The following is a 22,913-nucleotide window of genomic DNA, read 5'->3' as shown; positions in this document are numbered from 1 at the left end:
CTGGCCTTAAGAATAGATTTTACCCAATCAGATAGTGTGTTACATATTGGGGAAGGGTTAATCGGCGTCTATTTTACTTTTACATTAAAATGTAAGTAAATCCACAAATATCACAAGCATCTCCATTCTAAATATTATATTGCATAATCTATAACTACATTCAGTTATTTCACAAATGATTTATGCATTTATTTTCTATGAAAATTAATTAGACGTGGTAATATTTATAAAGTTTGTTTACGATTTGAATTTCCTCTGCTCTGTAAAATGTAAACAAACATCTCGGTACTAAACTGCATTTCTCAGTATGCACATATTTATTAAGGAATATCTTCATTCTCACCTCTATTGAAGTCTCTATTTTATTATTGTAGCATTATGTTTAAAAAGGGAACAGGTCTTATTTACCATATTTCGGAAATTCCTTACTGAGATACTCTTTTGATCTCAGTCTCTAGCTGCTACAGTGATAATTTTCAACATTGAAATCCAATTTCTGAAAATAAATTATAATAAACTTTTTAAAATGAGTCTCTTTCTCTATTGTCCCTTTCAAAGCAGTCACAATCAGTATTAAAGTTGTAAAAGTCCTGAAGTGTGTCGTACAATACTGAATTTGTCATGTTTGTGTTTCATATGTTTTGGCAGTGTGTCCTTTACACTTTGTAGCAATAAGAAATATTTTGTATATTCAGTTGTTCTAAACTGTATGTGTTTATTTTTGGACTTATAAATATTTAAAACCTACTTATCAATTGTATTACATGGTGGAGAATCAGATAGGAAATACAAATCAATCTGAAATATTGGCAACAATATGAAAAAAAATTACTTCTTTCCCTATAGTGTTAATTATTTTTAGGGTTCGGAGCCAAAGCAAAAGTAGGGAAAGGAAGAAGAGTGGTTCAGAACGAGGCAGAGAGAGGAAGAGGAAGAATTCTTCTAGTAGTGGATCAGACTCCAGGTAAACAGGAAATTAGGTTTCCTAGATTTAGAATATCTTAACTCTTTTAAAATAGATGGGGTGAGGTGTTATTTGAATTAATTTGATGTCAGAAAATAAATAATAGAGATTTGCAATTGTTCAAAATGTCACAATTTCTCACAAGCCTTATTGTTTAACACTTTGAAACCATCAACATGTATTAAGTAGTTTTCTTCTTGCCACAAAGTTTTAATAGAATTTAAAATACTCAATTGTTCATGTTTATTTACCCATTTGGATTACATCACGTTTTTTTCATAACACAACAAAATTTTTTCAAACTACGTTTATTCCCAGTAAACAGGGTGTTTTCTGATTAATATCATTTATTCCTTTTTTATATAGGAATTGATTTATTGATAAATTTTAAAGCATAATAATAATGTAATTTAAATATAAAGAAAGGCAAAAACCAGAGTAGGTTGAAGGCAATTTCTTAAAAAATGGCTTTGTTTGCAGTGCTGATTTTGCTTAAAACAAAATTTACTACTGGGATGTAGGAGTATAATATTTGCTAAAAAAAAATCTTGAATGATTTTTGTAAGATAATTAAAGGATTTTATGTTTTCAAATATGCAATAGCTTTAGATATATAATAAATTAAAGTTTGTTATAAACCACTGACTTACAGGAAAAACAAGTCAGAAATTGCGGTAGAAAATTACTATATAATCACTTTTATTAAGTAGTTTTCTTCTTACCACAAAGTTCTTATAGAATTTAAAATACTCAATTGTTCATTCATTGTATTTAATGCACCATTTGGATTATCGTATGGAGAAAGTTTTTTTTCATAACATTCATTATTAAAATTTGCTTACAATTTTTTTTTCAATGACTATCTCACAAAAATAGGTCCGGAAAATTTCCTCGTCAAGCAGCAGTTTCAATGTTATGAAAAATAAAAAAAAAAATTAAATTACAAAATGCTCCTCCTCAAGCCAGAGTGGGAAAGGAAGGGGAGGAAAAGCCTCAAAAAGGCAGCAATCAGAGTAAGTTGAAGACTATATTATTTTAGTGTTTTTACATGTATTTCTCTTTGCATAGATTCCAAAGTAACATTCCTCCCACCCTATATAATGAACACACTTATAATGAACTTTTGCCTACAGCAAAGTGAATTTCAATCCTAAGGTTTTCAAACATATTGTGAATAAATTGATACATGTATAACAAACTATACTTTATGTAAATGAACTAAAACTCTTTGTCCCCGTCATTTTACCATTAACATGTTTTACTTAAATTTTAATTTTAAACCTTTTTAAAGCATTTGTTTAGTAGCTCCTCATTTTCAAATATCTGTCAAAAAGAGTAAGAAGCTCAGTAGTTTAAAATTCTTTGTAAACTGTTATGGTTTATTCATCTCTATCAACTATTTTTTTTTGTTTAGATCACCAAAGAGGAGAAAGAAGAGCCCAGAACCCAAGCCTACAAAAGTTCACATCGGAAAGCTAACACGGAATGTGAATAAAGATCACATCATGGAGATTTTTTCCAATTATGGCAGCATCAAAAACATAGATATGCCCTTAGACAGGGTGCATTCTAACTTTACTAAATTATTTGCATATATTGAATATGAATCACCAGAGGAGGCAGAAAAGGCTGTGAAATATATGGATGGAGGTACGATTTTTAATACTTTTAGAATCTTATAGGAACTTCAGTAAATCAAGGAAATAGGAAAACATGCATATAATTAGTTCTTAAGTAATGATAGCGGCAGTAAGGCCTAGCAGGCCAATAATTTTTCTTTTGAAGAATAAGGGTTCATTAGTTTATATTACTTTATGTAAGTAAGGGTTAATGTAAACAAATCAAACCATTTTGATGATATATACTAGTTAATCCATTGTTTGTAATTTTTGTTGTCAAATCCTTTAAACTGACATAAGACACTTGACATATTTGTTTAGTTTGATGACTATACTGGAAGGAGTTGGGAAAAAGGGTAAAAGAAAATATATATTTTTGCTTTACATTATACAATTTTCTGTATCAGGTCAGATTGATGGACAAGAAATTTCAGCAAGTGCAGTGTTGGCAGCTAGACCAGCAAGACCTCTACCACGAAGAAGTCCTCCCAGGAATAGAGGTCCACCACCGAGGTGGGGCCGCCCAGCCTCCCCACGATACAGGGATAGAAGAAGGTTTGTACTTAGTACTAAAGATATATTATTGTACAAAATATAATAATATTACAGTATTACAGGGATAGAAGAGGGTTTGTACTATGTAGAAAACAATACTGTACTCTTAAAATGTAACTATTACCATACTAAGATTTTGCATTAAAACCTGAAGAAAGAAATGAACATCATGTGCATAAAGCTTGTGTTGGGATTACAAGTTAAATTCAACCTTTGTCGACTTTTTAGGACACCACCTCCAAGACGAAGAAGTCCACCACCAAGGCGGCGCTCCAGATCCAGGTCCCCCGCCAAAAGGAGGAGATACAGTCGATCAAGCTCCAGTTCATCTCGATAAAAGGATGTCATCCACTTGTCATTCATAGCATCATGCTGACCATCCAAGGCTTCATTCAGACATTTCCTGCGATAGTGACAGTGTTACTGAATCACAAAACTTCTCATTTAAGTGTATTATTTTTTTCTCGGATCAATGAGGATAAAGTGGCTTCTAGCTATATATGGGTTCTGTCTCTTTTTGTCAGACACACATTCTTGTATAAATTTTGTTTTAAATAAAATTAATGATAATTTTAATTGTCTCCGTGAATTTTTGGGGTTCATGTATGTTGTTTGATGCATTTATAAAGAACAAGGACCCTTTTGATATGCATTCAGCAGGAATCTGGGTACAATACACTTGAAAATTTCATTGATCTTTCACCTAAAACTAAGCATTCTTTGATGTATCAGGCTTCTGTGAAATGGGGATTCATGATCCCTCGGGCAACAAAAGTGAATCAAAGTTTTACCTAGAAATATATTGGAAAAAACTTTTAAAATCTTATCAAGATCCACGGGGCCAGAAAATCTGAAACTTATATGGAAGCATCCTGGGCTAGTGTAGATTTTAAATTGTACAAACCATGTCCAGTGAGGGTAGGGCAAGGCCCAATCTAATTACTAGAGGCCCATGGGCCTTATAGGTCACCTGAGCATTATGCAACAACTTTCCAGTGATTGAATTTGATTCATGTTCTAAGCCAGATGCTATGGCATTCACAATTTTGAAAGAGGCACCACTGATCATCATAACTATATAATTAGCAGTTGCTTTGTTACTTAATACCCATAGGCAGGGTAGGGGAACAAAAAATGCATTTCAACTAATCGGTAATATTCAGCAATAATCAGTAGTGCCCCTACCACACATGAACCCCTGACCCTTAGGCCTAGATCCACACATTGCACAATTTTTGAGAAGGCATCCTTGCTTTTCAAAAATATTTGATTAATGCTCACATACTCACCACACTAACATCTAAAAACATCCCATTGAGGGTCAGGTCAGAGGTCAAATTCTATCAACCAATCAAATCGTCGCCTGCAAAATCATCGTGTATTTTTGAAGCGAATAAGTTTAGAGCTGTTCCGAATAAGACCTCTGACGTGACCCTCTGTGGGATATTGTTGCCGTAGATGTTACTATAGCGAGTGTGTGAGGGGATATAACATCTAATTTTAATTAGATTAGGCGAGGCCACAATAAGGATTCAAAGTTTTACATAGAAATATATAGGGAAAAAAATTTTAAAATCTCACAAACTACTGGGCCAGTAAACATGAAACTTATGTAGAAACATCCTGGGTTAGTGTATATTCTAAATTGTACTAATCATGACCCCTGGGGGTAGGGCGGAGCCACAATAAGGAACCCAAGTTTAACATTGAAATATATAGGAAAAATCTTCTTATCAAGAACTACTGGGGCAGAAAAGCCCAAAACTTATGTGGAAGCATTCTGGGGTAGTGTGTAGATTTTGTATTGCCCAAATTATGACCCCTGGGGGTAGGGTGCCGTGGGGTCACAAAAGGTATTACAAGGGGGGAATTTGGTAAAGAACAGCATGATCAAAGCTACTCAGGTGAGCGAGATGTAGCCCATGGGCCTCTTGTTTCATTTGGTGGCTTGTAACTCGGATCATTCATCCATATTGTTTCTGTCCTGTGATCTACAGATCTTAGCTAAACTCATAGATTCCCAGTGCTCTTTAAGACAGCCTATTTCTCCTTATGATATCAAAAAATTGAAGACAAGTTCTATGCACAAATTCTCACCTCTTTATTAATATTTCTGATGAAGAGTCGCACAAAATAAAAGAATCCTTAATTTTGTGATTGAACAAAGGAGAATCTTTGCATATTATATTCACAAAATTAGGAATCTTACAGCTCAGTCTAGTAGGAACTAAGACTGTCATCATTAACACTGTCATATGGTTCACAGTAACTTCCAGAGGCAAGGCTCTCCTCCTCATTGTCATTTGTAAGTCTGATAGGCTTCCACTGAATTATCTTCATACACCTGTATAACTCTGATGGAGTAAATATCTGGTGAGGACTTGGAATTTCTATTTTGTTTTTCACATCTAATGCCCGCACTCCATCCGGCTCGAGTGGACTTCCCACAAATAACAACAAGGATCCATATTTGACAACATCTTTGCATTCTTTGGCATAATTCGATTCATAGAATTCATCTAGTTCCAGAGTTTGTGGGTTGAAGTGATGGATACTGCCATCCACCAAACTTATCACATAAATGTCCTCACCCTGGCCCACAACTCTCACGTGTTCTCTGGTAAATAAGTCGTTACATTTATAAGGAATCAGAGTTGTCTCCCCTGTGGAAGGATCAAAGCACTGGAATTTCTGGCACAGAATGTCCATACTGTCGTTAAAACCCCCAAAAATGTAAACTTTATTATTGGAATTGATAGCTGTGGCATCTTGGACTCCCTCTAAAAGTTCTCCACATTTTCTCCAAGATTTATCGGCAAAGCAGTATTGATCAATTCTGTTGCTGGCTTTGCAGGTGACGTTATCGATGCCTCCGAAAACATAGACACTGTCTTTCACTGCAATCATCCCCATGTGTTTTCTAGGCAACAGTTCACAGTCTACAATTTTCTGCAGATTTAACTCTAGAAAGTCAAATACAAACAGATTCCCAAAATAATCTGCCATAACTATGGACGACTCTCCATAATTGCAGAAAATTTTGCAAAATGGAAGCTCGGATAAAGGAAATCCATACACATCAAATATTTGCAGTTTTTCAGAATCGGACAAAAATGACCGGCTGGCACCTATTGAGATAAAATTCAGTTCCTTGTTTGTAGACCTAAAGTCAGATATAAGTTCTATCTGGAGGGAAGGATCATTGTGGTAATTTTCTGTCTGTTGGAATATCTCTTCCAAGCTCTTCTGTACGTTTTTCATCTCCGGGTATTTGTGCTTGATAAGGTCTAGAAACTGATCCTGTAGATGGACGACATGTTCTTTGTTGATCATTGGAAAGTGGACAACCGACAAGACTTCCTTTACCTCATCCTCTTCCAGATTTCCAGCTCTAGCCGTGAGGTAGTTAAGAACGGCCACCCCGACCCAATATTCCTCAACTTGGAGTTCCTTGTTTTCAAGAATAGACAGGAAAGTCTCGACACTGTGGGCACTAAATTCTTCACTCGAAGCTAAATCCACAAAGTTTGACATGATAAATTTTTCACAGCTCTCCTTTAACATGACATAAGATGGATCCTGTTGAGAGATTTCATAATAGTTGCACACCGAGTTGACAGCAAGTTGGGATGTGCTGATTTCTGTTTCACAGATCATTTGCAAACTTTCAATCTGAAAATAGGTTGCAGCATGCAGCAGATCTTCCCATGTATTTACAAACTGGGAATTTTCCTCTCCTAAGGTGTACATGAAGAGTAGACAGTCTTTGACAATACTTGGAGAGAAGCCATTAATCGGAATAGTTTCCTCAGTACTTTCTCTCATCCCGGCCGAAAACATGCGACTGAAATATGGTGACATGCTACTCAGGATTACCCTATGGCACTTGAATGATTCATTTTCTACTTTAAGAGTGACATCTGTAAACTGTTCTGAATTGAAGAACTCTTTTAATCCAGTTCGAAAATCCCTCAAGACAGATGCTTCTTTGTTATACTGCTCTGTAGGCATGATTTCAGATCCTACAAGAATAAAAAGACAGCATCGCATAAAAAAAAAACATGTTCTAATGATTTTTTGTCATCTGTAACAGTCATTGCAAGGCCAAGGGCGGATTCAGGGGGGTTTGGGGGGGTTCAGGAAAACCCACCCCCCCGCTCATTGAATTTTTTTTTTTTACAAGTGTCATTTTATCATTTTGTTGCATTGATAAGACTCTAATAAAACACAAATCCATTGCTCTGTACAACTGTGAAATATACTTTAACTACATAACAGGAAATCACTTTCCGCTTGAATGCACACAATACACAGGTAATCAACAGAGAAAGGGGTAGTCCGTGCATCTAGTGAAGTCACAAGATCATGTACTAGTACAATGTAGTCAAGTATCAACAACAGAAAACTGCATAGTTACGGTGCTGCTCTGTAATATTCCTTTGCTGATAAAATGCATGGTATTTTATTAACTATTTGAATAAACAATTATATAGGGTTTTTTATTTACCGTTTTAAAAATTAAATTAATACATTTTTTTTTACAAAATCAGGCTGGCTTTCCAAAATCCTCTAGTTTTGATAGATTCTTCGGTTTAAGTAATTTTTTTTTTAAGTTTGAAATATCATTAATTGTGCATGTGTGTTTATATTCCAAATCATATTGACAGTATACTCAAGTAAATTGAAAAGCACTGATTAGTAATTCTGAAAAGAAATCAATGTTTGATTTTTTGAAAGTGTTTAAAATTGCACATCAGTTGTATCTTAGAAGTCAGCTTGACTAAATTAATTGAAAATGCATTTAAAGTGAAGACAACTTGAAGTCAACTGCTTGTATTCCTAAAATTGTCAGATGTTACAATTTTTTAAAGCAAAGTCTAAAGTCTTGTGTTAAAGTAAAATTACATGTACTTTGAAACATTTTATATATATATATCTAAATTCTTATATATTTCTGATGTTTGGTCTTTAAAAATGCTACAAAAAGTACAAGAAATGCTGGAAAATGCACCATTTTAGAACTATTTAAAACAATTTTTTTCAGGGGGGGGGGGGGGGGGGGGGGGGGGGGGGGGGGGGGGGGGGGGGGGCTCCATTTTCTTAAACAAGGTTTAAAGTCTTGTGTTAAAGTTAAATCAAATTGAAACATTTTATTTTTCTGGATTCTTAAAAATTTGTGATGATTGGTCTTTAAAAAAGCTACAAAAGAATGCTGGAAAATGCACCATTTAGAACCATTTAAAACAAAAACCCCCACCAATGGGAGGGGGACTCCCATGCCCTCCCCCTTTTGGGCCTCAAACCCCCCCCCCCCCACATCAACTTTGGATCCACCACTGCAAGGCTAGAAATCACATGAAATCGTAAGGAAAGCTGCATGATGATCTGTAGAATTTAAGAAATCTGCAGAACTGTTCATTTTTTCATGCAGGATAGATCAAAACAATCTTGTACATATTTACAATTTTATATACACTAGATACACAAATTATAAACAGTTCATTGTCATCAGACAGGCAAAAATTTTACAGTTCCGAACATTATTAGTGCATGCATACAGTTTTTCATGGTTTGGTTTGACATGATGTATTCATAGCCACTTGGTTTCAGGTTGTATTTTGTTTTTCTACGTCTAAAATTCTAAATACCTTCATTTAAATTTTTTCTTTTAAAAATCACAGAATTTACTTTTTTATGCCTCCACAATAGATAGTTTTCGATGGACCCAAATTTAGCAAAAGTTACCTCCCGTTGGTCGCCATATTGGAGGTCGACACGGTGAGTTTCCTCTTTGTCTTACCAAGTTTAAGAAAATATAGCAGAAATATTTGGTAGAAAATCTTCATTAAATAATTTTTTCTTAATAAAGGAGGCTTCCAAAAATTTATATACTTCAGAAAAATAATGATTCCTAATTCAAAATCGCAAATATAAAAATTTAAAATTGGTTGAACAATGAAGGAATATGAGCATTTGGACCTCCAGTATGGCGGCCAACGGGAGATAACTTTTGCTAAAATTAGGTCATATGAAAACTATCTATTGAAGATTCAGGGGTATATAATTTTTGCCCTGTCCGTTTTCTGTCCGTCCATCCGTTTGTCTGTCTGCAAAAACTTAAATCTTGCCCCTTTTGAGTGGGATGGGCTATGGCTTTCATATTTCAGAAGTGTATTCCTTGTAACAAGGAACCACCAAATTTTATGTTGTGACCTTGACCTTGGAGTTTGACACACTGTTATTAAAAAAGTCAAACTTTAACCTTTGGTCAAAACTTTTGAACAATTGATGCTAGAGCTTTCATACTTCTCTTGGATTTCATTGAGACAAGAACTTTCAACGGGTGTATATATTTTGATTTTTTTGACCTTGACCCCTACAGTTTGAACCACTTTTTAAAATTTTTAACCTTGGCCATAACTTTTGAATAGTTACTTCAAGGCCTATCATATTTCACGGGTGTATTCCTTGTGATAAGACCTTTTCTGGACACCAACAAATTTGACCTTGACCTTGGATTTTGACTAGCATTTGAAAAACTTCAATTTTCGTCATAAGAAAGGTGCCATATGGGAGCATCAGTTTTTCATAAACACATCTTGTTGTTCTAATAAATTTGTTAAGACAGACATAGAAAAATATTACCCTGGTATAGACACAAAATTGAAATCAAGTGACTATGCCAGTCTATGGATGTAAATATCAGTAATCACTATCACTATTATCTAGAGAATTATTGTGTTTTGCTTTAATTTACATTACCAGTTTAACAATACTCTAGGTACAGTTCACAATAAACTCTTCATTTAATCTTCACAGGACAGTGTTTCATCATTTTATATTCAGTTTTTGAAGATACATCACAACATGTTGTCAGAGCGTCATATTTACGTTGAATGAAAATAAACAAACGCTCAAGCGATCATGATTAGGAAGTTTAGAAATACTACACTTCCGGTTAAGTTTTGACGCATTTTCACCTGATAAACAACAAAAAAGAGAATCCTAAACGGTTAAAGAATTGAGAGAAAATGAATCGTCTTTTCGGAAGAGGTAAAGAAAAACAACCACCACCAAATCTTACTGACTGCGTGAACAGTATCGACAGCAGAGGAGAATCTATTGACAAAAAGATAGCAAGACTAGATGCAGAACTGAAAAAGTATAAAGATCAAATGAAGAAAATGAGAGAGGGGCCGTCCAAAAATATGGTGAAGCAAAAGGCTCTCAGAATTCTGAAGCAGAAGAGAATGTACGAGAATCAAAGGGATAATCTTATGCAACAGTCATTTAACATAGAACAACAGAATTACGCTATCCAATCACTAAAGGATACCAAAACAACAGTGGATGCCATGAAAGTCGGTGTAAAAGAATTCAAGAAGGCTTACAAACATGTAAACATTGATCAAATAGAGAATTTACAGGATGATATGGAAGATTTAACAGAGCAGGCAAATGAGATTCAAGAAGTCATGGGCAGAAGTTACGGCATGCCTGAACTTGACGATGATGAATTGGAGGCAGAGTTGGATGCGTTGGGTGATGATCTTGCTCTCGATGAAGATTCCTCGTATCTTGATGACGTGGCTCTACCTAGTGTCGCAACGAGCGAACCAGGTGCAGAAAGCATGAAAGAGGGAAATGTGCCTGTTGATGAATTCGGACTGCCACAGATTCCACAAACGGCAAAATGAACACAACAAACCATTATAAAATTATCAAGCTAAATTATTTGTGATATATATATACAAGCTTTTATGTTGTTTGTAAACCGAGCTTGGGTGATTTTGTACATCTTTTTCCTTATAATTTAGATGTTTGTTTCTATAAATTTTATTTCAAATATAAATACATGAAGTATATGAAATTTTATACAGTACATTGTTAAAGTAATTAGTTATTATCATAGAAGTGTTCCCTTCATTTCCATATTCATGTTGTTATCCATTAATTATTACAATTAGATGAAAGACTAGTCCAAATTTATTTGTGATTAAATGATAAGCTTTTAAAATACCAAAAACCATTTTTATTAGAGGGGAGATGGGCTCTGGGCCTGCACAATATACATGTACATGATTATATTACACTAGGCATTCATTTAAAAAACTTCATTAAATTAATTTCTAACAGGACGGTATCAAACTTAAATCTGTGAACCTAATGCTAAAATGTTCAGTCATAGTCTAGCACCTATTGTTAGTCTAGCACCTGATTGTATATATTGTTAATTTAAAAGTAATATTCATTAGTGTTAGCTTATCATTGATTATCATACATTCATTTAGTAAATAAAGTTTTTCTTCCGAATTTGTTTTTTTTTTTTAGTATGAAAAATATTTTGTGAGAGCATGGAGGACATACTATCTTTTGGATTTAAAGATTTGATCTAAGAAACAATGTAGTGACTACATTCATAGTTCACTGTTGAAAAGTGCCAAAAGTATATACACACTGAATATGAGATTAAAAGTGGACCAATGAATACTAGGTACAGTAGTAGAAATGTCAATGAAAGCAGCAAATTAACTCGGACCAAAAATTTGTGTACAAAAATTAGTGTACAATAATAATGTACATGTATATGGTCTCAGAAGCACTGGTATTTGTCTAATGTAAATTTCTTCTGCATTTAATTATTTATCAACTTCAAACATAAAGAATTCTTGGATGAAGCTAGTGGATTCAGTCTGGATTATATAATGTAAACATTTCTAGGCGTTTTAGTTCACCTGAGCTATAAGTTCAAGTGAGATTTTCTGATCACCTGTTGTCTGTCAGTGTCTTCCATTGGTCTGTAAACTTCAAATTTTCAACTTCTATAAAACCACAGGGCCAATCTTATCCAAAGTTGGTACATAGCATCCTTGGGTGAAGGGGAGTTGAAATTTTCTTTAAAATGAAGTAGGTCCAAACCTCTTCACAGGGGAGATGATCAAGAAAAGACAAAAATAGGATAGGACCATTTAAAAATAGTTCTCAAGAACAACTGGGCCAGGCACTAGGGGCCGTAAAACTTAGAAGAGCTCACTCTTGATCTCAGTCTCACTTTTAACAAAGGAATTAATAGTGGAAAAGTGAGACTGAGATCAAAAGTGAGCTCGTCCAAGTTTTATGGCCCCCAGGCCAGGAAAGCTGAAACTCATGAGGATTAGATTCCTTGGGGAGTGTAAATTCAAAATCATGACACCGGAGGTAGGGATCATGACAGGGAATCATGCAAAGTTTTACATTAAATTAATGGGAAAAAAACTTAATAACCACTAGGCCAGAAAAGCTTAACTAATCGTGTTGAAGCATCCTGGCTCCGGGGCCATAAAACTGAGACGAGCTCACTTTTGATCTCGGTCTCACTTTTCCACCATTAATTCCTTTTGAATAAGTGAAACCAAGATCAAAAGTGAGCTCGTCTCAGTTTTATGGCCCCGGAGCCTGGGGTAGTATACAATCTTAATTGTTCAAATCATGGCCCAGGAGGGGTAAGGCTTGGCCACAATAGGGAATCTAAGATTTACATTGAAAAATATATATGAAAAGTCTTCTCAAGAACCACTAGGCCAGAAATGCTAAAACTTCTGTGAAAGTATCCTGGGGTAGTGTAGATTCTAAACTGTTCAAATTATGATGGCCACGGGTAGGGACGTGCCACAATAGGTATTACAGGGGAGATCTGGTGAAGAACAGTAGCCAAAGTTACTCAGGTGAGTATTGTGGCCCATGAGCCTCTTGTTCAAAATCAAGATTGTAATAAATGCCAGACTCTCCATGTAATGTAGGCCGCAGTTGTTTAAATATATAACCCTTATCAGGTGCTAATTTTTCTCAATTTAAAAGTTGTGGATCTTGACAATAAAATTTTTACTTTGGTATCTGTGGCTTGAGTTATCCACATTTACTTTTAGTTAGCTCAATATCAGCTTTTAATGTTTCTGTTTCAAAGTTGTTGCCCTTGACAATAATTTTAAACTTTTTCTCTTGTGGCCATGACCTTGTATGAAATAATCTATATATAGGGTCAAGCAACTTTAAGGTTCAGTCATCCATTGGTGACAACTCCCTTTTGAAGCCTGTTGAAAACATACAAATGTGAGATAAGATTGGGATGTATAGTTAATATTTCCCAGCTTCACTGAAATTTTTTTTAATTAAATGAACATATCTGCAGGTACATTTAATTTCTGGTCATGCAGATCTAATATTTTTTTCAAATAAATCTGAATACATTTAAAAGTTTCTTGACATTTATTTGACACATATATATTACTCATGTATTTATATGATTCTGGGACAAAGAATATCACAAAATGTTCACAAAGCACATGCAAGGGTAAAATAAAGATAAAACATAAAAATTAATAACATTTATAAAATAAATAACCTTTTTGTACACATTGAAATAAGGAAATGTTTCTACACTGTGTCAGAGTCGACCCTTATAAATAATAATTGTTTGATTTAATATAATTAGGGGTAGTATCAGTACTTTGAGCACCATTTCATCTGCAGACATTGCTCGCTTTCAGAGAAACTTTCATGCGTTCTTTTTCACAAAAGACTTGAAAGAGTGGTTTTACACATTTAAGAAATAAACAGATCACCAGCACATCTTGAGAATGCATTATTACCAGGTAAGTTTTACTTACAAGTGCATTCTAACAATGTGTTGGTGACCTGTTCATTTTTTTTTTTTTTTTTTTTTTGTAATTCACAGGTTAATAGATCCAAACCTTATTGAATAATGTATCAACTTGACAGAGAATCTTCCTTACTTTAACCTTAGGTTTTTTAGTTTCATTTTTAACTCTGTGTTGTAAATAGAAAATACTTTTTTTTCATCTAGAAAGGGCGGGGGGTTCATTTCTAGCATTTTTTTTCATTTGACAAAAAAAAACACAGGCTGGAAATAACTCTCATAAACAAAACTCTAAAAGAAAAAGAAAACACCATTCTACATACAAGGAAAAGGTTTACCCTTCACAAAACTGGGGGATAGCTGAAGTACACCTCAAATACCATAAATATATGTACATTGCAGCTATACTTGTATTCACCGGCATTTAGCTACCCCTCAGTTAACTATCTCTGGGATCCAAGAAACATGTTAATACATGATATTGTGGCTTGCTGTTTCAAACAACCTTGCAATGAGTGTGTAATGGAAATGGATGTGATAAAGAAGTCTCTCAGATGTACGCTCTTCCTAATGTTTTTCTGTCATAACCGCTTTAGAACCTTCTTCTTTTCCTTTTTCTTCTTATCTAACACGTTTTTGTCGCCTGCGTGTTTCTTGGCTAATGGTCCTTCTTGGCTATTTTTACTTGATTCTGCTAATATTCCTGCTGTATCCTTTGATGTTCTACAAAAATCAAAAAGTTCAGCATTTAGTTCTTTTGATAGATAGTAAGTCTTGACATCCCTGAATATAAAGACAGCTAGGCTCGTAACACTGGAATAATATAATTTCAAGACAATAGACCTTATCTATATTCATGCAGGTGTGGGGCATAGAATTACAGCAGACAGATAAAGTTACAATCTGGGAAAATACAAAATTATGAATTCAGAATTTACTAAATTACAAAGTTATAAAATCTTCAGGTAATGCTGTGTATGAATTGTTAGCTTACTCTTAGTAAAGTTTGAGTAATTTTGACACAAAGGAGGTTTGCCATTTTTTTTTGTGTGTGTGTGTATCTAACTTTTTAGTTTACTCTAGTTTTGAGGACTTCTTTATGTGTAAATTTAACACTTACTTTGGAGGTTTGGCTTGTATTTCTGTGTTTGACTTAGGACTATTTCTGTGTATGAGTTTAACACTTACTTTGGGGTTTTGGCGTGTATTTCTGTGTATAACTTTGACACTTACTTTGGGGGTTTGGCGTGTATTTCTGTGTATAACTTTGACACTTACTTTGGAGGTTTGGCGTGTATTTCTGTGTATAACTTTGCTCTCATTGAGTAGTCTTCATATTGTTCCAGAAGAAGTTTCCCTGCTTCCTCATTTAACGCTGACTCGGGATTTGGTACTATTAATAAACATTTTATAGTCTGAAAAGAAAACAAAATATTGTAAATGAATGTCATTATAAAATGTATACCAATAGGTCACTCATCTTGGACAGGTTTCATATAGCTTCGGACAGGTGGGTGTCTCTTGTCATGACAAAGAGCAAAACTCTTCCATTATTCTTTACATTAACATACTGTATGTACTCGCCTGTAAGTCGGATTTTTGGGAGTTAAACTTTGGTCCAAAACTCTATGTCTGACTTATAGGCGAGTTATAAAAAGACTGGTTTTTCAAAAGGTCAATCCCTCTAATATAAACTTCAAAAATATGACTTATAGGCTAGTATATACAGTAGTTATTCCAGTATAATATTATTTCAGGAAAATCAGTGGTTGTTATTTTTAATTAAGAAGAATGGTGATCAATGTTTTCTTTTCAGTCTGATGAGTGATTAATGAATACTTTTACAAATTTTATAGAGATTTTTTTTTAATATGTAGAATTTTAACAAATTTCCCTGTATGTGTGTTCCTCTATAGACCCTTTTCCTATGACATATTTTGCCTAGGAGTTATTCCCCTTAGCCGCCATCTTGTAGGGTAAAGTAGTGAATTTACCTCTTTGAGCAACCAATTTTAAATACAAGTATGCATGCAAGAAATACATGTGGGAAAATATTTACAATTTTAAAATTATGAATTAATAGAAGCCTTGACAAACATATATTCGTAAGAAAAATAGTGAAATCTTTACCTCATTAACCAGTATAACAAATTGAACTTGGTTGAATAATGAAGGGATCTGGATATGTTGCCCTACAATATGGCGGCTAAGGGGAATAACTCCTAGATAAAATTTGTCATAGGAAAAGGGTCTATACAAGGTTAATTTTTTACCAAATACCACCTACCAATAATATATGTTTAATTCCAAGTTCTGCCTTCCAGTCTTTTTTCAAAGTGTTCACACAAATTTCACCGTTACTTGCAACATTTGGATGAAAAATTTTTGTTACAAAGAATCCTTTTGGGGGTTCTGAGGGAAAGTTCTTTCCCAGCACAAGTTTCATTCTGAATAAACCTCCTGCATATGGAGTTCCAGCTGAAATAAAAAGAAAGGGAAAAAGTGAATGATAGACTTTTGTCTTCATCTCAGCAGATCTAATGCATGCTTCAATCAAACATACAAACAGTCTGGAGTAATTTTGCCCTTTTGTGTAACCATATTACATGTATTAGTTGACAAATCTATAAAGTTTTAACATAAAAAATATTTTAAGTTGACTCTCTGACTTTGCAGATCCCTGCTTTTCTACAGTTTACTTCCAATGCTATAATGTAAAGCATTGACAATGTATGATGCATGAATCAAGTCCGGAGTTTTTAACTTTAATGGTAACAGTTACCATCTTTCTTAATATGAAGATAGGCAAATTTCAGTCTACAATATGTCTACCATACCAATTCTGGTTCATTTTAAACTTGAGGTACCTCTCATCCCCCCCCCCCCAAAAAAAAACTAGAACTGTCCAAACGGGACAAAATACCCCCCGCTGGGTTTTTCAGAAGTAAGTTTTTCCTTAATAAAGATATGTATCAAACATGAATTATGAAATTTTTCTTCCAGTGACCTTGAACTTCCCCAAATTACCTTGGGTCAAGGTCATGACACACCCTTGGATCATGGGCAATCTTTGTGTGAAATGAAAACCTACCAAGTTTATCCATAAGAAAGATATGGACCGGACACAAATTATGAATTTTATTTCCAGTGACCTTGAACTTCCCCAAATGACCTTGGGTCAAGGTCATGACACACTCTTAGGTCATGGGCAATCTTTGTGTGATATGAGAACCTACCAAGTTTATCCATAAGAAAGATTTGGACCAGACACGAATTAAGAAATTTTTCTTCCAGTGACCTTGAACTTCCCCAAATGACCTTGGGTCAAGGTCATGACACACCCTTGGGCCATTAGCAATCTTTGTATGAAATGAGAACCTACCAAGTTTATCCATAAGAAAGATATGGACCAGACACGAATTATGAAATTTTTCTTCCAGTGACCTTGAACTTCCCCAAATGACCTTGGGTCAAGATCATGACACACCCTTGGGTCATGGGCAATCTTTGTGTGAAATAAGAACCTACCAAGTTTATCCATAAGAAAGATATGGACCGGACACGAATTATGAAATTTTTCTTCCAGTGACCTTGAAGTTCCCCAAATGACCTTGGGTCAAGGTCATGACACACCCTTAGGTCATGGGCAATCTTTGTATGGAGTAGTAGATTCTAATGTCCCTCTGTAAGAAAGATATGGACCGGACACGATTGCACAGACAGACGGACAGACAGACAGATAGACAGACGGACAAGGTGATTCCTATATACCCCCCCAAACTTCGTTTGCGGGAGGTATAAAAATAATAGATGAAAGTTTGACGGGATGAAAACCATTTCAGCTCAATGTCATATAAAAGAATCATACTATAACTTTGCTAGCTGCAGCATTATAGCTTTCTCAGGGGTTTTCCTACCATTTTTAAACTGGGTCTGGGGTCCGTAGAATTGGGAAAGTTGACGCAAAAACTGTTCAAATTGGGAAAATTTTAAAAAGGACCAATTTTGTTATTTCCCCAAATCAATGAAAATGAAGGGACCAAAAAGTGTCTGTGTTACAATAGAGTAAACAACTGTAGACAGATATAACATGTATATAAAGAGTTGCACATTATTCAGCTGTTGTTGGATGATAAAAAAATGCCCAAAAAAAATTGCTATAAATTTTACTTATCAATACACATGTATAAAAAAATTAGATAATGAAAAATTCCAGAAAAAAATATTATTTAGTTTTATGGACTCATGACTGAAGTAAGGAAAAAAGTTTAAGTGATTAATTGGATAAAGGTGATTTTCAGAATTTTTTTTTGTCAATATATATTCCATTTGTGACTAAGAATAAGTGAACATAATTTTTTTTGTTGTATATTAAAAAAAAAATGCAGGAAAACACTGTTTAGTTTTACTTTACATTCATGACTGGAGTAAAAGATTTATAAATTAAAAAAAATATTTGGAAATAAATTTTGGAAATTAATTGTTATCTATATTGATTTTACTTTGTAGTTACATTAATTATAACAAATAAGTGAAAATATATCTTTGAAAGGCCTATGTTGGAAGATAGAAAAGTAGGATGACAGGTTTTTTGCGTTTAGGCAAATTAGTAACTTTGATCATGCAAGGAAGTGCACAGTGTGTAAGATCACTCATTCACTGACAACTTTCATGAGGTGCAATTTTTATGATCATGGATTTAGGTGACTTGAATGAAACAAGTGATGTAAATTGTAATAATAACTAGATAAACATCAGTGTTGCATCACTTAAATTTATAGCTCTATGATACGATCACATGTTGACACTTGTGGAGATTTTCAGACGTTTTGCAGGAAACAAAATAAATATCTTACCTCTTTCTGTCTCTTAAAAAGCTTTTGATTTACACCACCGCCAGGAAAACCCCTGTTTCTGTTTGAGAACTTTTGACAGATAAATCAGAGAGCTACATAACCAAGCATTGTAAAAAGCTTTTGATTTACACCACCGCATTTTTGTTGCTCAATCCAGGTTTAAGATTCCTATTTCAACGTCTGTAACCATAAATGATGTTTTGGAACCATTGAAAGATAAATAAAATATCAGGAATAAGTGTTAAATGTATGGTTAATTATGGGATACCATTTTTAAAGTCAGTAAAAGCATGAAATAGAAGAAATAATGCTTTGAAGTGAGCGACAAAATTCAAAAAGCGGCAACGTAAATTGAAGGTTTTTGAAACACTTGGATCTGTAGCTCATTGCTTTATCTTTTCTAAATTTTCTAGCAGAGAACTACAGTTCTGCAACTATAACTTCGCCAAACATAAAATCTCAATTTTCTTTTGTTTAAAAGAAGGTAGAGGTTACAAGGAAGATTTAAGAAGTTTAATTACAGAACAAGAGCTAGTCAGACAGGATAAAAAATAAGATGCCTCCCTATCTTTGATCTCGGAGGCATATAACTCACAGGGTCCCTCTATTTGTGCCTGTATATCTGTTATATCTTCTTCATTTGGAAATATCTTGATGCCTTCTGGCGGATCACTACATAAATCTGCTATTTCTTTGGAGACTTGGCGGATTATTTGAGGAGATAGGTTTTCAACATTTGAGAACTGAAATAAAATTTTATAAAAACAATAAGAACTTAATTATTTCCATTGATAGGTTACATAACATTCAATAAATCATATAATTTACTTCTTTTGAAGAGAAACGGAGATAAAACTTCACTAAAAGTAAATATCCAGTTTTCCCTAAGAACCGCTACCGGCCAAATTGACCGCTTCAATTGATGAAAATGCCTCTTTGAAATAAACATTTGTTGCTAGGTCCACAGAGAGATTTTGTTCATAAACCTCAGCCCCTTGCCTGTTACAACTGATCTCTAACCCTTTAGTGGGAAAACACTTCTAACAAATCTATTTTTAAGCTTGGTCGTTTTTTCAATCCCCAAAACCATATAGTTTAAGTGAATTTTGGTCGAATTTTATCTCTAAACTTATGTGAAATCCATGATTTAAATGAAAAAAGCATACGCATGATACGGATTCAAATCAAGCTATACTTCATGAAAATACAAATATTTGACATATCGCGTATGTTCTTATTTTGAACCAAATAACCGAATTTAAACAAAACATATGACTATACTACTGTTCATATACACTCAAATTTAGTTTTCTTTACGTTGTATACTCACAGAGGACATTGCTCTCGTTTAAAATACAAATTTCTTTCAGCTGTGTTGTCAATCGTTTTGAATATACAAATTTCGTAGTTGACCCAATTTTTAACTCTCGAGGAATCTCGTTCAGATGAGAAAGATTTACGGTAGGCCGCTATAATTTTGTAAAAATAATAAAAACCAATTATAAGGCAAATAGAATTCTACAATATCTACAGATTTCCTTGTTTATTCAATAGTTTTTTTTTTTTTTTTAAATTTTGATGAAATGGTAAAATTCAGGAAGAAACTAAATACCCGATTTGTCAAAGATCTATTTTTTCCCATAGAAAATCATGGCTATTTTTAACATATTATATTCCTATGTATTTATTAATCATAGAAATTTAAGATAAACATTCTGTGTAAAAAAATCATAAAATAAATTTCTGACACTCAAAATAGCTGCTGGAGGACAGAACCATCCCACCCACCCACCCATCAATAAACACATGGACAGTTTAACTCAATCTTTCTTAACTAAGTCTGCATCATTAATTCGAAAACAAACATTATGTATCAAAATTCAAAATCGTTTTATATTCAATCAAAATAATACCCCCTCCCCCTAAAAAAAGAAAGAAATTCTCTCTCCATATGTTAGCTGACCAACTCACGGACAGCTTGATTAAATGAACGCTCAAAAACAGATCTTGTTATCAAATCTAACTTAAATTTTGGCCATCATATTCTTTGTTATATAAGTAAACATCAAACTGCATCGCAATAATTACCTGACGCTGACTTTTGTGACAAAAAGGAATTCCCCGGGGGGGGGGGGGGGTTGTTAAAAAGTCAGAGGTCCTAAGATCATTTTAACAGGTGATCTCATGTTTTTGTGATCCTTCCTTTAGAAGTAAAATGTTTTCGGGCATCGCTCTTCCTATTTGGCGTCCCTCTGTATACACATTTATTTTTTTTTCCTAAAATGGTTATATATTCTAAATTATTTTATTTTAATACAAACGCATTTAATTATAGAAAAAAAAAACTATGCCAAGATTTAAAAACTCAGAAATTATCTGCACCGTCTCATTACCTTAATTATGGTGCCAAATTTTGACAAAAATCGCCACGGATGTTAACAATATTGCATAGAAATAACAGACATAACCAACCCCAGTAAGACCCATAGGGTAATGAACCTTTATTTCTTTTGAATGGGTATATCAGTGATCAGCAAGCTTTCTTCATTGAGTTGACCCAAGACTAAACCGCAGAACACTTCGTTTTGGTATGAAATGCATTATATTAATTTCTCCAACTTTCTATACTAGTATAACGTATAGGTCTGAATCAATTTTCTACCATTTATATTATAATGTACCTAACAGGCACGTAGCAACGGGGGGGGGGGGGAAAATGTCCATGAAAAGATGGTTCCCCCCACTTTTTCCCCATACATTACCTTTACTATAAAAAATGTCCATTGAAAAGATGGTTGGCCCCCCACTTTTTACCACAGTATATTTATAGCTAGGAAATATAGGGGAAAAATTGGAAGTGAAAGGAAGTTGGCCCGGAAAAAAAGTTGGCCATTACCCCCCACCCCTCACGAAATAGGATTTTCGAGTTTGGGGAATTTTTAATTTTCCGTTTTTATTTATTTATTTTTATTTCTTTATTTTCTTTTTTTTTTTGGATTTGTATTTATTTTTTTTGCTTGTCAACTTTTTTTTAGGTAAGTATAAAAAAAAATTCTCAGGTTGCCCCCCCCCCCGCCACTTTCAAAAACGATGCTACGTGCCTGCCTATGGAGGTTTGAAGACTAAATGGTACTTAGAAAATTGAAATCTGTTTGATTACACCTGTCAATTTGTTTTCTGTGTTTGTAAAAAAAAAAAAATACATTCATCAGTAAGAATGCTCTTTCTTTAACGTATTTTTAAGACTAACAATGCTATAATAAATAAAATTCGTTTGGTACACGATAAATTAATAAGTGAGTAAAGCAGTCAGTGTGCAATTAAATTATTTATTAAGGTTAGAAAACTTCAATTTGTGACAGAATGTTTTATAGGTCAAAGAGAAGTTTATTACTATATCATCTTGGCAAGTTAATATGTAAGTTGATCGAAAAACCTTCACTGATTGGAGAGTAAAATTAAGATGCATCGGTACTTTGAAAAGAAAGACTCTTGAATGGGTTAAATTTTTATTATTAATTTTCCTTTATAAAATTTTTGAGTTAAAATGTTTTTGTTTTTTTTGGGGGGGGGGGGGTAGGGGGGATGGGGGCTATTAATTTTGCCTGTAAGTTCGCAAATTATTTCTGAAATGATTTTTTTTTTTTGAAAATCAAAAATATTTAAGCAAATTATTTGATTAAACAAAGGGATTATGAATCTTAATGAACACTTTAGAACTGGTTTTATCTCTTGATATCTTACTTGTATGAGAGGGTCGTTAAGATTTATAGAAGAATGGGATAGGGCATTTACTTTTTTTATTTGACCACTCGCTGTTAAAATTTTCTACTCACGGTTCAGAAGGACCGTTTAAGAATTAAATATTCAAAGTGCTTATGCTGATAATAGCATCACAACATACAATATATTAGTAGCTTGTATGTTTCCTATGATGGATAACCTTTCACTTATCTCTTATCTGAGGTCAGTGAGGATTACTAAATTTATGAATATCTATATTTTAAAATTCCACTTCTAAATTAGTCTTTTATTAATTGAAAGTAGTTGATTAAGATTCACAAAGATCTTTTTTTTATGATTAGTTTATTCAGAGACATATAAAACCATATTTTTATATGTCTCTGGTTTATTCATTTTTTTTAATCAAACCAAAGTCAGGTCATTTGTCGCACACGTTATTAGTTTGTTCTGCTTTATGGCTAACTCGTTCGTCTTTTCTTCGATCGACTTAAAAACTTACCTACACATTTAGATTTCAATGATCTTTATATGCTTATGTA

The 22,913-nt window shown here is 33.8% G+C and overlaps 4 protein-coding genes across 5 annotated transcripts in view; 2 read left to right on the top strand and 2 right to left on the bottom strand.

Annotated features, from left to right (window-relative positions):
* Positions 1-8: 8 nt before the first annotated feature.
* Positions 9-3,714, top strand: LOC134229456 (RNA-binding protein with serine-rich domain 1-A-like). The gene is made up of 5 exons (XM_062711207.1): positions 9-91; positions 863-964; positions 2,379-2,614; positions 2,991-3,138; positions 3,367-3,714. Coding segments are annotated over exons 1-5 (597 nt in total). The 5' UTR covers positions 9-89; the 3' UTR covers positions 3,476-3,714.
* Positions 3,715-5,215: 1,501 nt separating this feature from the next.
* LOC134229475 (actin-binding protein IPP-like) lies at positions 5,216-10,009 on the bottom strand. 2 transcript variants are annotated; one of them, XM_062711228.1, is made up of 2 exons: positions 9,901-10,009; positions 5,216-7,160 (listed from the first exon to the last, which is right to left on the bottom strand). In XM_062711228.1, exon 2 carries the CDS (start codon positions 7,147-7,149, stop codon positions 5,356-5,358), a length of 1,794 nt encoding a protein of 597 aa, XP_062567212.1. In that variant the 5' UTR covers positions 7,150-7,160; positions 9,901-10,009; the 3' UTR covers positions 5,216-5,355. The 2 variants fall into 2 exon arrangements, with proteins under 2 accessions (XP_062567212.1, XP_062567213.1); XM_062711229.1 differs by having other exon boundaries at positions 9,924-9,997.
* A 63-nt stretch (positions 10,010-10,072) lies between these two features.
* LOC134229477 (charged multivesicular body protein 5-like) lies at positions 10,073-11,451 on the top strand. Its single transcript, XM_062711230.1, has one exon. The coding sequence runs from the start codon at positions 10,170-10,172 to the stop codon at positions 10,833-10,835; it is 666 nt and encodes a 221-aa protein (XP_062567214.1). The 5' UTR covers positions 10,073-10,169; the 3' UTR covers positions 10,836-11,451.
* Positions 11,452-13,364: 1,913 nt separating this feature from the next.
* The window catches only part of LOC134229481 (probable flavin-containing monoamine oxidase A), a 31,245-nt gene continuing 21,696 nt past the window's right edge, over positions 13,365-22,913 (bottom strand). Inside the window, 6 exon segments of the mRNA XM_062711236.1 lie at positions 13,365-14,497; positions 15,053-15,189; positions 16,062-16,252; positions 19,226-19,373; positions 22,067-22,071; positions 22,806-22,832. Of these exon segments, the coding sequence (XP_062567220.1) occupies positions 14,356-14,497; positions 15,053-15,189; positions 16,062-16,252; positions 19,226-19,373; positions 22,067-22,071; positions 22,806-22,832 (650 nt within the window). The 3' untranslated portion in view covers positions 13,365-14,355.

This window comes from Saccostrea cucullata, unplaced genomic scaffold (assembly GCF_032062105.1).
Source record: "Saccostrea cucullata isolate Sc308-1 unplaced genomic scaffold, CSIRO_AGI_Scuc_v1 ctg477, whole genome shotgun sequence".
NCBI classification, from domain to species: Eukaryota; Metazoa; Mollusca; class Bivalvia; order Ostreida; family Ostreidae; genus Saccostrea; species Saccostrea cuccullata.
This window is presented reverse-complemented; position numbering and strand designations above follow the sequence as displayed.